General features: G+C 45.1%; 1 protein-coding gene across 2 annotated transcripts in view; it reads right to left on the bottom strand.

The window, feature by feature from the left end:
• TTC27 (tetratricopeptide repeat domain 27) overlaps window positions 1-15,836 on the bottom strand; it is a 1,731,040-nt gene that overhangs the window by 675,419 nt on the left and 1,039,785 nt on the right. For both annotated transcript variants that reach the window (XM_078648753.1, XM_078648752.1), the window contains exon 9: window positions 13,766-13,832. In XM_078648753.1, coding sequence (XP_078504879.1) covers window positions 13,766-13,832 — 67 coding nt within the window. The remainder of the gene's footprint in view (window positions 1-13,765; window positions 13,833-15,836) is intronic.

The following is a 15,836-nucleotide window of genomic DNA, read 5'->3' as shown; positions in this document are numbered from 1 at the left end:
AACTCCGGATGTAGATGCCATTCCTGATCCGCAAGTCATCGATGGCTGAGTTTGCCCTCTCTTGACACATGACCTCCAACACTCACATGTGGTGGTAGTGGTGTCTGGGTCGGATAGATATCCCGGATGCTGCACCCACTGGCACTTCAGGTCTCACTGCAGAGCCTGCATAAGCCATCTTGCATGTGTTACCAGAAGGATTGAAGAGGCCATGAAGCCCAGCAGCCTGAGAGACAGTCACATCTAAATCCAGAATAGAGACATAAACATCGTAATTATAGCCTGAACATCCTGGACTCACTTTTTCTGAAGGATTGGTCCAAATCTCCACTGTGTTCAGAATGGCACCCTGATGAAAGGGATCATCTGTGAAGGAGTCAGGTGGGTCTTTGGCACGCTGATAGCGGACCTCACCGAATACAGGAGGTCTGCTATATTCTGAGGTGGGAGAAACCTACGCAGGATAAGCCCACCCTTCAATAGCCAATCTTGGAAGACTGGAACTCCTGATCTCCGCAGATGTGTGGCAACCACTGCCATCACTTTGATGAACATCCCACGGGTGCTGTTGAGGCCAAAACGGAGCACAGAGAACTGAAAATACTCGTGGCCCACTGTGAACCCCAGGTATCACCTGTGGACAAGCAGTACCAGGATATGGAAATTGGGGACCTGCAAGTCCAGTGCTACCATCCAGTCTCCAAGATCCCGGGCAGACACAACCTTAAATGAAACCAAGAGGACAGGGTATTACTAGCCAGGAAAGCGGACTTCCCCCAGGTAATTGTACTCACTCGTTATGCCATCAACCAATCATACATAAATTCATATGTGATATATTCTGCTGTGCACTATGCTAATAAAAAGCATGATGGGGCAAGCCACATGAGGCAGGTGTTAAGGTAGGGATCAGCAACAACTGACAGCAGCAAGCAGGGGAGCAACACAAGGGAGGTGCAGAGGAGGAGAGAGGGAGAAGCAACTAGAGGATGGGGAAAAAGCAACAGAAGGAAGGTGTGGGGGAGGGAGCAGCACCAACAGACAGTGGTAGGAGAGGGTTTGGGGAAAGCAAAACAATGGAGGTGCAGGGGAAGAAAAAGGGAGCACCAGACAGGGCAGCAAAATGCAGAACGGTGGGTGGGACAGGAAAGAAGCACCACATACAAGGAAGATGGAAGGGGGAAAAAGAAATAATACCTCATCACAGAACAAGCAGCGGACAGGCACTAATTAAGTTGAATAAATCTATGCTTGGTCTGTGCTCCACAGACAAGAAAGAAAGTGATGGATGGCATGCGCTGGCCAGTTAGGAGGCAGCAAAGAAGAGTGACAAAGGAGCAAAGGAACAGTAGGCAATGGCCGGGCTCCAAGCCCTTTATTGTAAACAAGAGACCGCGCATGCGCTGTTGCTAACGCGGGATTACTTACAAAATATACATTTGGAATTGCTTGCATCTCTTTCAGGAAATCCTTGGAGTAGTACTCCAATTGAAAAGCATGTTCACAACTGACTTGACCTACATACAGATTCTCATAATAGGAGTAACTCCTGTGAATGCACAGTTTCCCCCATTTCTCCTTGTCTAAAGCAATTGGACCAAATCTACCCTTTCTTTGATGTATCCTTTCCTCCTTGGTCCAATCTGTTTCCCATTGTCCGGAAGCCTTTAGAATCTTCTGCCTCCTGTATCTAGTATCTACCTGCCCTATAAACTTTTTCTCAATTTCTGACACTTGACAAGTCAGATTATTTCTTCGAGCATGTGAAGTATCTAACGTTTTCCATGGAATGAACCATTTGTGTAATCTGTCTTCGCTTTTGTAATAGTCCCACTTGTTCAAATGCTTGTAATTTGGCACCTCTGGCAATGTCGAGTCGAAATTCGAGAAATAATACTCAAATCCTTCTCGTCCATAAAATATGCTCAACAACAAACTGCATGTGATTCCATATGTCAATGGAAGATGATGGTATCTGATACCCTCATCCACAGAAGCTGGTAACTGCATACAAACGTAGCAATTCTTCGCCTCCATGACATCAATGTACTCATAAAGCAATTTAGCGTAAGCATTTGACCTGAAATTTCCCTGTGACTCATCTGTGTGTAACCTTTTTATTTCTGCATCTAACAACGCTTTGTCTTTATCATTGATGTTTCCCTTATCATTAACAATAGTGGTTCTCGGTGTTGACACTCCCTTGACCTCCTTGACTGCAGTTGCATCTCTCTCGTGTCCCACTATGTATGAGACAGTAACCACTAAAACTATCAGGGAAATCACCACTCCCAACAATGTGCCAACTATACATTTTGCCCTGCGGTTCGGGTTGCCAGCCTCCATGTTCTCAAACAGTGTAGCTCTTGACGTTCTTCCAGCATTCGCTTCTTCTTCTCTCTGAACAAAGTCTTTCTTTTACATAATGTCTCTCTTTGGAACACTTGGAAGCCGACAATTTACTCCGCAAAACAGTTTAAAGTCCTGTAGAAAACAGACAACCCTAGCCCTTCTCCATCCGCTAAAAGGAAACCCCTACCATTTTTCTTCTTCCACTCGGCGCTAGGTTATCTTGCAGTAATTTTCAAAGTCCTTTCAAAAAGTCTTTTTGCAACAAAGTGTTAGTCCAAAACAATGAGCATTCCAAGAACTTCTACTACTCGCTCAAGCATTTCTAACCGAAGGAGAGTTCCCTCCAACACTGGATATCGTGAACAGCAAACTGGAAATTCAACTGTTTCTAAAATCAATTTTCTTATTCCGCTTAGGAGAGGAGGATAGACGATGTTGAGTGTCAGCAACCTTTCAGTCTCCGCCCCCGGTAGCAGGAACAGTATTTGTACAGTGATGATTGGGTCAGTTCTGATCAGGTTCACTTCCCTGACCCTCCCGGTTCTGTGCCCCACCGACATCTGCAACGAGGTAGGTCCAATCAGGAGTAGAGTATCTTCTACTAGGCACTCGCACCCTCCTTGATCTTCTAGGGCCCTCCTCGGTTCCCTCCTGGGTATCTTCTTCCTGATCCGAGTCTTCGGATATAGGAACAAGTGTTTCTTCCTGGGCCGACCTCAAACTTAGCCTCCTGTCTCTTCCCGGCCAAGTGGCAGCCTCACACCTTGTTCTCCTATATCTCGTCCTCACACTCGGTTCTTGATCACTCTGGTACTGATCTGTGTCTGTTTCGTATTCACTGCTGCTCTCTCCTTCAGTTGCGTCTTCAGTCTCACTGCCGCCCTGCCTTCGCTCTTCTTCTGAATCCGATGCGTTCCCAACTTCTTCCGACACCCCCTCAGCTGCTTCGGTCCCTTCTTGCGACTCTTCTTCCACTTCTGGGCTTTCGTCTGGGATAGGAGCTGTTTCTTCTAGAGGTGCTGGAACTCTTCGAGTATGGGATGCATGGATCCAATTTGGCAGCCCCCCGCACTTCACCGCGGTGTTCGTGATCAGGATTACCTGAAAGGGCCCACGCCAGCGAACATCTAGGCAGTTCTTCCGGACGTGCTTTTTGACCAACACCCAGTCCCCTGGGTTCAGGTCATGACACAGGTTCCTCGATGCTGGAACTTCAGCCGCATGCACCTGAAGGGACACAGAATGGATGGCGTCAGACAATCCTTTACAATAATCCAAGATCAGATCATCTGTAATATTCAATAGGGCAGCAGTTGGAACTGTGGGAAGTCTCATGGCCCTCCCCATCAGAATCTCGAGTGGAGAGAGACCTGTCCTCCTGTCAGGGGTACTGCGCATGCTCATGAGCACTAAAGGAAGAGCATCTGGCCAACTCAAAGATGTGGATGCCACTACTTTAGCCAATCTATTCTTCAGAGTGCCGTTCACTTGTTCCACAATTCCTGAAGCTTCTGGTCGATAACTACAATGCAGTTTTTGATCGATATTCAGTGTGGAGCACAACATCTTCACTATTTCGCTGTTAAAATGTTTTCCTCTGTCTGATTCCAGAGAGGCAGGCACCCCGAAGCGCGGTATCAACTCCCTGAGCAACAATTTTGCCACTGTGAGTGTATCGCACCTACGTGTAGGGTACGCTTCAACCCATCTGGAAAATACGCATACAATCACCAACACATACCGAAGGCGATTAACTCTTGGCATTTCGATGAAATCTAGTTGCATTCTATTGAAAGGCCCCCCCGACCTCCCAATGTGACTCAGGGTGACTGGTGTTCGTTTGCCTACGTTCAGTTGTTGGCAGGTAACACATCGCTTACATACTGATTCTGCTGCTATTCTAAATTTAGGGCAATACCAAGTTTGCCTAAACACTCTCATCATAGCATCCCTTCCTAGATGTACTGGACCATGTATTTCTCTCGCCATGGGATTAGCTAATTCTTCAGGTAACACAGCCCTCCCATCTGCTGAAACCCAAAAATCCATTTCGCTTCGCACGCAACCTGCTATTTCCCATGCCTTTTTCTCTGTTTCAGGTGCGTTCTCCTGCATCATTCTTAAATCCTCCCAAGTGTCTACAGTTTCTAACATCATACTTAATTCAGTCTTTTCTTCAGCACCATCTATTTCCACTTTTGAGAAAGAATAATTTTGTTCTGCACAATAACGTGCGACTTCATCAGCGTATCTGTTGCCTTGTGACACAAAATCTGTATTCTTAGTATGAGCTACACACTTTACTATTGCAATGTCAACTGGACCTTGTAATGCTTCTAACAACAGTCGCACAAATTCTCCATTTCGAATGGGCGAACCAGAGGAGGTCATGTAACCTCTCTGAGACCACAACTGCCCGAAATCATGAACCACACCGAAACCATATTGGCTGTCAGTGTATATGGTGACTCTCTTCCTGTTTCCTGCTATGCAGGCACGAGTTAGGGCAATAATTTCTGCTACCTGTGCGGAATGTACTCCTTCCAGGCAAGCGGCTTCCACAACTCCAGTAATGGTACAAACAGCATAAGCTGCTCTCAACCGACCAGTATCGTCTCTTAAACATGAGCCATCAACAAAATAAATTTCATCGGGGTCAGACAACGGCTCATCCACAATATCTGGTCTGGGTTTCGTGCATAGTTCAGTCACATCAAGGCAATCGTGGTCTTCACATCCTTCGCCTTCTATTACAGTAGGTAATGGCATTAAAGTAGCAGGATTCAAGACAGAGCATCTCCTGAGGGCCACGTTCTCCGCGGCAAGAATAACTTGCTCGTAGCGCGTGAGCCTACTATTGGTCAGATGCTGCGTCTTCGTCCTGGTCATTAGCAATTCAACTGAATGTGGTACATACACCACCACTGGATGTCCCATCACAATACTCTCGCTCCTTTCAATGCTGACACCCGTTGCAGCAACGGATTTGAGACATCCGGGCAACGCTGCGGCTACTGGATCTAATGTAGCCGAAAAATATGCAACTGGTCTACGGGCATTTCCGTGGGTCTGTGCCAAGACTGACAAAGCACATCCCTCTCTCTCACAACAATAGAGTGAAAATGATTTCTCGTAATCAGGCATTCCCAGAGCCGGAGCACGACACAAATCGTCTCTCAGCTGCAAGAACGCCACCAAGCATTCTTCGTCCCATGGTACCGGATCACTCACCTCCTTGTGCGTCAGTTTCTGTAAGGGCTTTGCTTTCAGTGAAAAGTTAACTATCCACTGTCGGCAGTAACCCACCATTCCTAGGAACATTCTAACTTCCCTCTGTGTTGTAGGCGCATTCATCTTCATTATCGCCTCAATCCTCTCTGGTGACACCTTACGTTTTCCTTTCTCTAACCGGTGTCCCAAATACTGTACTTCTGTCAGACAATACTGCAACTTGCTCGGAGATACCTTATGTCCATTTTCGGCTAAATGGTTCAGTAAGGCAATTGAGTCTATTTTACAGGCTTCCTCTGTCTCTGACGCCACAAGTAGGTCATCTATGTACTGGACCAGAACCGAATTCTGCGGCAGTACTAGATTTTCGAGATTCTTCTTCAACAACTGGTTGAAGATGGATGGACTGTCTGTGAATCCTTGTGGGATTCGACACCATGTTAAAACGCGATCTTCCATTTTAAAAGCAAAAAGATATCTGCTCTCTTCATCCAATGGGATGGAAAAGAAAGCCTGGCAAAGATCTATCACTGTGAACCATTCTGCTTGACATGGTATTTGAAACAGTATCACTGAAGGATTCGGTACCACGGGACAACATGAAACGACTATGTTGTTAATTTTTCGTAAATCCTGCACTATCCTGAATTTCCCGCTAGGTTTCTGCAAACCCATAATCGGGGAGTTACAAGGACTACCCACAATTTCTTTCAGTATTCCCTGTTGTATCATTGACTCGATCACAGGTTTTATCCCTGCAATCGTTTCCTGGGACAATTTGTATTGAGGCGTTCTTGGAAAATCGGCATTTGGTTTTACTAGTATTTTTACCGGTTCTACCCCTTTAATCAATCCTATTTCTTCTCCTGTGAAATCCCATACCTCTGACGCCACTGCATCTCGTAAGTCTTGGGGCAGATCTTCTACTGTCAGAGTAGGATATAGTTCTACAAAGAATTTTGAATTTGCCACCTTAAAGGTAGCATCATCGTCGGTAGTCTGTACCTCCACTCCTCGCGTGGTGCAGTATATGGTGCAGTTCAATTTGCACAACAAATCCCTTCCTAACAGACATACCGGACTCGAGTCACAAACCTCAAACTGATGTTCGTTCATATGGTTTCCTATCTTCACAGACACTGGTTCTGTCAATGGACTAGTCAGCCTTTTATTTGCGACTCCTACCACCTGAATTGTTTCCCCCGACATCGGCAAGTCTGGAACCACCGCCGATCTCAGAGTTGATCGGGTAGCCCCAGTATCCACCAAGAACGTTGTGGGACACCCTGCCACTTCTGCCTCAACAAATGGCCCTCTTTGATCCACCTCTAGGACTGCCCCGAGGGTACAGTCCTCTTCACTGCTCACACGTTGTCCTGTCAATGGATCAATGTAATAACACTTTTCTTCCTCGATGAATAGAGGCATTTGTTTAAAGACCTTTCCCCCTGTCGCTACCTTCGGTGGCTGTGGGAACTGGGCCCGTGGAGCCGAAGTCCCCCCTTTGGCCACCTTGCTTCCTGGAACTGTCACCTTTGGAGTTGGGACTTCTTGAACCTGCTCTTCTACTTCTAGCTCTCCATTTTCAGGGTTTAAGGGACACTCGCGTCGCCAATGCCCCACCTGGTGACACTGATGGCACTTTGTCGTTTTCTTTAAAGTGGCAAAGTCTATCCTAGGTCTCTGCCCTTCCTCATTATCCTTATTCTGACCGTTTGGCTTTCGTCCCATCCCCTGCTTCTGCTGGCCACCCTTCCCGGCGGACTGCATTTGCACCACCATCAATTTCTCCTTTAGATTCTTGGCTTTAGAATCTATCTCGTCACTACAGTATCTTGCATAACGTAGGATCTCATCGAGTGGTTTGTTTTGCCAACAGATTAAATGTTGCTGTATCATCAAACAAATATCAGGTCTCAACCCCAAGACAAACTTTGACACAAACTGCCCTATATCTTTGGGATCCATTACATCTAGTCCACTGTATTGCTTGAATGTTTTCAATAATCTTTCATAAAACTCGTGAACTGTCTCCTTGGGTTCCTGCCTCGTTCGGTCTATTTTCACCCAATCTATATCCTGTGGTGGTACCTTATCTTTCAACCAAGCTATTACCCTTTCATACTTTCGCATGACAATCTCGGACGGTCCATTAGTCCGAGCATCCCTCACTGGTTCAGTATTTGGCCATTCAACACTAGTCTTGCACGGGGTCCACAAATCAGATGGGACCACGATGTCAAACAACGTGTTCAAATCAATCCACAATACTTTCGAGATCTTGACAAACCTTTCTACCTGCTTATACCACTCAACTGGATTGTCCCTTAACTTCGGAAATGAGTTGGTAAATGCAGCTAAGTCTCCTCTACTCCAGGGCACATGTACATAATTTCCGTTTGATATTTCTCGCAAAGGGAATGCCTCCATATGCATTGCCCTTCCCTCTGGGGTCATCACATTTGTACTTCGTCTAACCGTGCCCTTTTTCGACCACCTTTCTTCCCATTTGTCCAATTCTCTCCACACTCTTATCCCTGATACCAGCTCTCTTATGTGTGTTTTTAATCCAGTAGTTCTCTTCTCATCTAGATCCTGGTCTGCGTACTGTAATCTGTGGTTACTCTGCAATGCCCTTGTCCTAGATAAATCCACGGCATACCTGTCTGCCAAATCAGTCAGTTTCTCATGAAACGCTCTAGCTTTCCTAGTAATATCCTTTGCCATGAACAATAACTCATCCTGTTCATACAATTCTATCCTTTCCAAAGGCAATGTTCCATCTATTATCTCATCAACATCTGATTTTAAACTAGTAACATCGAGCCTCTTTGCTTTAATTTCAGCTTTCAAGACACTAAATTTAGTTCCTCCATCCGCATCTCTCCCATCCCAGCTCCGAGATCTACGTTTAGGTACTGGTGAGTTATAGGGAGTCCTCCCCTGTTCTCATCTCTCTAGGTCCCATGCCTTTCCATCTTCTCGAGGTGGGTGGTGAAACACTCCTTCACGCCTCATAGCCCCTCTCTCCCCATCCTGGCTAGTTTCACGGGATGCATGGTAAGATTTTCCATTACTCCCTCTTTCTTCACTACTTCCCTGTGATTCCTGATTATTCAAGGCGTGGCGGGACCTATCACTGTTCTCCTTTCTCCAATGTTGAACGTCTTCTCCGAGTACATGATGAAGGCACCTAAACCTATTCTGAAAAGCCTGTACCATTTGGTCTCCTCCTTTCTCCCAGAGACGGGACATCTCTTCACACTCTACACTCCTACTATTTTGTTCCTGCTGCTCCCTCTCATCCGTAGGACGTGTAACTCCTCTATTCTCTTGACTTTGGCCTTCCCGCCCTTGACTGCTTTCGCTGGCCCCACAATGAGATACAGTCCCGTTACCTCTGGTTTCCCACTCTGGTTCTGTTCTTGTCCTGTTGCTCGGGGATACTGCGGACCCGTCCCACTCCCTCAAATCAGCTCTTAATTCTGAATAGGGCCTTGGCCGCGGTCCCCTTAGGTCCATCGGTCCTCTCTGACCTCCCTGTCCTGTGTTGGGACCTACAGATGTATCTAATGGGGTGTTCCACGTTACCGAACCTGGCAATTGCTTCCATGCATTTGTCACATTATTCCTCCTTTCCATCTCAATCCTTTCTCTATCCAATTGCCTCTGTTCTTCCTCTCTATCTCTCTCCGGGTTATAGATCGATACTATAGGTCCTATGGTAACAGGCACTTGAAGAGCGTCTGGCAATCCAAAGGACTCAACCCTTTCGGTGGCTGGCGTTTTCTGCACCACAAACCTTCCCACTACACTCTGTACTGTGCTAGGTTGAGGTGTCTCCCCACCTTTGGTAGGTGTCCATTCCGATATAGGGAGTGGTGTATACCCCTCTATGGCATTCCCATCTTCCCTTGCGAGCCCCCTATCTTCTATCACCCCCACTCTCGGAGGTGGTCTATCCATTAACAATCTGTTTATCAGATTGTCTTCCGACTCGCTTTCCTCGTCTTCCTCCATGAGGTTTCCTCCTCCTGCCACCTCCCTCATCGGATACATTTTTTCCACCTCAATAGCCTGTACCCTCCACCGCTTTGCTTCCTCATCCCATTTAGAATCTCGCACTGCTCTTACCGATCGCGTCAGTCTTTGTTGACGCCTGTTCAAATTTCTGTCGTGTGCAGCCCTAATCCATGCATTAAGGGCCTCAAACTGTGTTGGTCTGGGCGAGGGTTTCAGTGAGGACATGGTTGCTTTTAGCCGATGTAACACCTCTAACTTAAACGTCCCGTACTTCGGGAACTGCATTTCTTCATTCCCTTCCGTAAGCTTATTCCAAGCCCCAATCCATAATATGGTATGCAACCCCACATTCGTTGCCATATAATGAGCTGGTGTACCCTCCGGCGGAGCCTCTTCCCCATAATAATGTTCACTTCGTTTTCGTTTAAAAATCCCCTTTAAACACTTAAAACACTTCATGATTTCGCTCTTTCTCCGCGTTCGTTTACTTCCTGATGATATTCCACCAATCTCAGCCCCGTTCTCACTAACTGGCCTATCCGTACGCGACTTTCCTCCTACGTCACTCTAGCCGCCCAACCAGAGCGCGGCTCTAGCTAACGTCACACCAACCGCTCAATCACAGCGCGGCTCTAGCCGACGTCACCCGTCCCCCTTCGCAGCAGTTCCCCTCCTTTCTCAGCTCGTCTCCTCGGTCATGCACGCGTCCCATTCATACTCTGAAAAAATGATTACTTCCGTCCAAGCGATCACCTTTCTTGACTGTACGCCCACAGTCTTTCTGTAGTTGTCACCTTAACTTGGCGAAATGTCTTTCCGTTTACTTCCAGACAATCGCCTTCTCCGATAGGTTACTCACACGCAGTAACTTTCGACCAGCGTCTGTTACTCATACACTCACTCTTACACTCCCCCTATCTTGGATCCACGGCGGTCAATGGTACCTTGTGACCTCCGTACTATGGTCGACAACTACCCTGGATGTTCGATACACCCAAAACCACTTAAGCTCTGGCCTGAACTTAAGATTTCACCAGTTCACCCGTTTACCAGGTAACCAGTTTACCAGGTTGCGCGCGCTCACAACCTTCTCTCATTCACACTACAGGCATTCAACTCCGCAAGACATTACAATACAAATACAACACAAAACACCGCAATCTGTTCACGCATGACCCTTTTTATACTCACTCTCCTCCGATACTGCTGCTTTTCTCGCACCGTCTGCACCTTTCGGCACACGATTCTTCCGCTGCTCGTCTCTCGACGTCTAGGGGCCTTGGGGTAAACTAACCTCTCTAGATTACCTTCCTCAAGAAGATAACCATCCTCACTCTGCTACCAACTGCTAACGCGGGATTACTGGTTATTAGTTACTTTACCAGCTCCCAAACCAAGTCGACTGGATCGTTGGTACCTGTCATTGAGTAAAAGGCAATCTAACAATAGGTCAATCAATTAAGGACTTACACCACTCTAAATGACCACTGACCAAATTTAAGTTTCAAAGATTTAATATAAAGTCAAAGATAACTGAAGATACAAACTTCTCAAAATGAGATTCAAAAGATAAATTGGTATCACTATGAACATGAACTTTTTGAATAGTCTGAGTCTGAAAAACAGAATAATGAGTACAAATTCAAATAACATGAGCGTTGCCAAAATGGATACAAGTTGCAACCTCAAAGTCATTACAGAAAAGAAAATTCAGGTTAGTCTGTCCCTACACTATACTAAGTGACATCCCTACTTAACAAGATCTTTACCCCTCTAGGTGTCAGCCGTGGTGACTTCCTAAGAAGATCACGCACTTCTCTTTGTCTCTTCTCTGATAATGGGTCTCTCCTGATCAGCCTATCTGCCTACCCATCCGCTCCCTTAGGCTCCCAAAATCATCTGCTCTACTCTCCTCCCGGGTCGCTTTCCCTAATACCAAATCACATTTCCAATAGAAACGCCCTTTGGGACGCCCCTCACGTGGTACATCTTTGCGCGGTAAACTCCATGATGATACTCTTCAAGACCCTCGTTAAAGTTGACCTTGGTTCCCAGGCTTCTTCTCCAGTGCGCCGATACCCCCTGAAATTCCTGGAAACTCCTACAGGCCTGCGCCAAGCGCCACTGAACAAAGCCCCTTTCATTCTAGCTGATTAGGACCCTCGCACCTGCATACAGTCCGTCCTGCAGTGGGCCTCAAATTCCAGACTCCACCATATCTATAGGTCGTAAAGCACACGCGAAGCTCTGTGCTGGACACCTCTCGACTTCTCTTCTAACGAGCACATGGCACATCAAAGGAGATGACATTATCAGTACAGGCCTCCTTGATTTACATGAAGCGGGTCCCTGCACTCTAAAACATTAACTTGATTTAAACAACATTCTTAACTAGCATACGTTTCTAAAACAACACATCTATAAAGCATATATTTCAAACTTAATTCGATAATACATTTTTGGAAGAACCATGTTAACCCCATCTCACATTATTTTAGCAGCACGTTTAGATTTGCTGTGAATTGCCCTAAGGCCTACACAATATACTGGATTTTCAGAGTTCTATTCAACTCTAACATGATTCCTTTAACATGAGAACATGAGGTTTTCATATTCATTCCAACACTTCTACATTAATCTCACACAGTTATGATTATTGTTACTCTACTTAAACATTCTATACACTTCACTACTGAATATAAGACACTCTGTGTATTTCACTTCTAAATATAAAACACTCGTGTGCAAAAGCATGTTTAAACTAACTACGTGCTTGTAAATATGGTGCACTTATACATTTTTCAGACTTGTGCTCTCTCACTGTCACAGGCTTGACCTAAAAAGCCATGGAAAGCATTCTGTTTTGTTAACTTGTATATGTGGATAAACTCACAGCTGCTGTCAATACATGTGGAACACATTCAGGCGTTAAGGTGCGCACTTTCCAGGGGTCATTGCATTATCAGATTGATACCAAGCTACTGTAATGAAACAAAAAATGGCAAGAAACAAATGACAATGTGCCGTTTATCTTGAGGACACAGTGTTTAAAGCTCTTAAAAAATAGAGAGTTAACATTTCATAAGAGTTTTTTATGAAATAGCTACAGTACAGATTGGCTGGATCTCCGATGTCGAAAAAATAGCAGCTTGGTTTGACAAATATTTTAATAACAAAACATTTAAGCAAGTTATGGCATTGTACACAAACTGTTAGGCAGTGTATACATACCACAATAATTGTCAGAAGGAAGGGGAAGGGGATAATACTGGTAAGATGCCAGAGACTTCGTGTGTCAACAACTCCAATAAGTAATGCCAAGCATCTTTAACATTTTCTTTCAACACTTCGTGTATTTCACAGCTGAAGACAGCAAGGACCTCTGAAAACTTAAAGTTCTCATTAAATACTCCATATTTCTGTCACAAAATGCAGTCTTGGTGCGAGTGTAACCAATAAAGTGAAGACCAGGCTACAATCCCCAGAGTCTCATTTGTACAAGAAAACACAGACCGAATAACATGGCGTTTGTCCAACAGACTAAGATTCGGGTGTAGATCGTGCACTCCCTATTTTAGAAAACGTACTCTGTTTTCATCCTAAGAGTTGAATCCATGTGCTACACCTTCTCTTGTGTTTACCTTGCACAGTGAGACTCGTATGTAGGGACAGAATCCAACTGGCTTCTTGGACAAAGATGTGCACAACTTATACTTGATATACAAACGTTACAAAACATATAAGCAATGATTCTCCTTGTATCTCATTATTTTAATACGTTATTTCAAATCGATATGTGACAATTCTCAATTGTTTTGCACATTGTACATTTATCATCAGATATATAATATGTGTTTAATACATAATCAAAACAATATGATTAGTAAAGCAACTCAATTATCCGTGTCGTTAGATGTGATCAACATAGGCCAAATGCATTTCGGGACCCATGTCCCTTCGTCAGGGGCACATTCTTGCCAAGAAAATCATGAAATATCAAGTTCTCTAATGCACCATAGGAGTTACTAATGAAACTAATGCTGAGGACAACTTATGAACGGTCTACCTTCCCGGAATGAACCGCCAGTAGTCAATGTGCCTACCCGATTAACCCAAAACGTAGTTCCCAAAGCAAAACCGAGACACACAAGGTACTTACAGATGTGAAAGCGAGCAGTTCCTCTTCAGTCAGCTTATGGACAGGATTGTTCTTCTGGAAGTCTGTGCTGCAAAATGAGGAATAATTGTATGAGAAAGGGATTTTATTGAGACTGCACAGTTTTGTAGCAATCAATGATTCCCCATAAAGCACAGTAAGCATTTTTCAGCACCAACAATTTCTCCAAAAAGTCTTTCTTCAAACCAGCCCTTGACTAACCAGCCCTCTACCATCCAAGCTCATTTCACCATTCTTTGCTGGGTCTAAAATACTACAAATGCAGCATGAAGGTTACAGTTAACCATTGTCTTAGAGGACGAAGGTAGAACTGCAAAAAGTCATGTCTGAAAAGTAAATGTTCACGTAAATGGACTATCGAATCATCTGCAAAATCGAAACAAGCATTGGAAGAATCAGTAGCTCCCACCTTTTGGCTGCCAATTCAGACCTTTTGGCTTTGCCAATGCTTATTGCTGATGCTTTGCAGCATCATAAAAAAAAAGAAATTGTATGATTACATGCATGTTATAGTCGCCATGACAGCCTAGCAAGATAACATACATGCATGCATGCCTCACATTGCAAGCAAATAGAATTACTAAGTCACCATTTTGTCTTCTTTTATTTGCTGTTCCAAAATGGCGGATACCAATCTTGCAGTGGTAAATAAAAAAGAACTATTTAAATGTGCGGGAAAATGTGCTTCGAAAAAGAGTGACCCTGCAGAAAATTATAGCTTTTTAAAAAGTATGTTTTTAAGTAGACTGTAACAAGAGAGGCATAGGAGCAATGAACGAGAAAGCAAGTTAGAAGAGAAGAGGAGGAACAGGGAGCGGGGTCAGTAAGCAATGAAGAAGCTTAAGGTGGGGGAGAGCAGAATTAAAATTAAGGGACATATTGTGAAACAAGGAGTTGTCGATCAGGTAGGGACAAAATAGTGTGGAAGGAGGGAGTAAGATGGAGAAAGCGGATGGCTGGGAGAGGATACTTGAGGGAGGCAAAACTACGCGAGGGAGGGAGAAATCTCTCCCATGGTGACTTGAAAGAACAAGCATTTACAATGCAACGGTTTCGCCTTTGCCAAAGTTAGAGCTATTGGCATTGTAAATGACAAAATTTTTATTTATGTGTTGGTTTTGAAAACAGATAAATAAATGGCATTGTCATTTACATTGCCAACAGCTTAATCTCTTGCAAATGTAAGACCTATTGTACCCTACTGGATTTCACTGAAGAAATTCAGAGTCTGGTCTGCAGGTGTCACGTGACAGACGGCCAATTGACAGCTGAGGGGGTTAAACCGTGCTGGGGTGGCACATTAAGGCGACGCTTGCTGTCCGTGCTTGTGAGGAGGTAGTGCACCTGTTGAGGGAGAGAGAGTGTGTTTGCATATGTGCGTGCATGCATGTGTGTGTGTGAATAAGCACTTCCAAGATTTAGTGGGACTAGAGTTTTTATCTACAAATCATTGTTTTCAGCTGTGTTCTAATGGAATCAAAACACTACACCCCCCATAATGCATAGTGTGATCACATAAAAGTACAGAACTGGAAAGAGTGTCCATAATGACCAGCTAGACGGTTGTCACCCTAAGAAGGATGTGCTTCAGTCTCCAGTGCCACGGGCGAGTGGAAACACACACTGTGCTGGTGGAGAAGTAGAAGAAGTACAAGTGTCCATAGAAGAGAAGTAGAGGGGATGCACTCTCCACTCTCTATCCACTCTGCACTCCCTATGCACTCTCCACTCCCTATGCACTCTCCACTCCCTATGCACTCTCCACTCCCTATGCACTCTCCACTCCCTATGCACTCTCCACTCCCTATGCACTCTCCACTCCCTATGCACTCTCCACTCCCTATGCACTCTCCACTCCCTATGCACTCTCCACTCTCTATGCACTCTCCACTCTCTATGCACTCTCCACTCCCTATGCACTCTCCATTCCCTATGCATTCTGCACTCCCTATGCACTCTCCACTCTCCACTCCCTATGCACTCTCCACTCTCCACTCCCTATGCACTCTCCACTCCCTATGCACTCTCCACTCCCTATGCACTCTCCACTCCC

This window comes from Lissotriton helveticus, chromosome 6 (assembly GCF_964261635.1).
Source record: "Lissotriton helveticus chromosome 6, aLisHel1.1, whole genome shotgun sequence".
In the NCBI taxonomy this organism is placed as follows: Eukaryota; Metazoa; Chordata; class Amphibia; order Caudata; family Salamandridae; genus Lissotriton; species Lissotriton helveticus.
The sequence above is the reverse complement of the archived record's forward strand: the minus strand, read 5'-3'. Positions and strand labels throughout refer to the sequence as shown.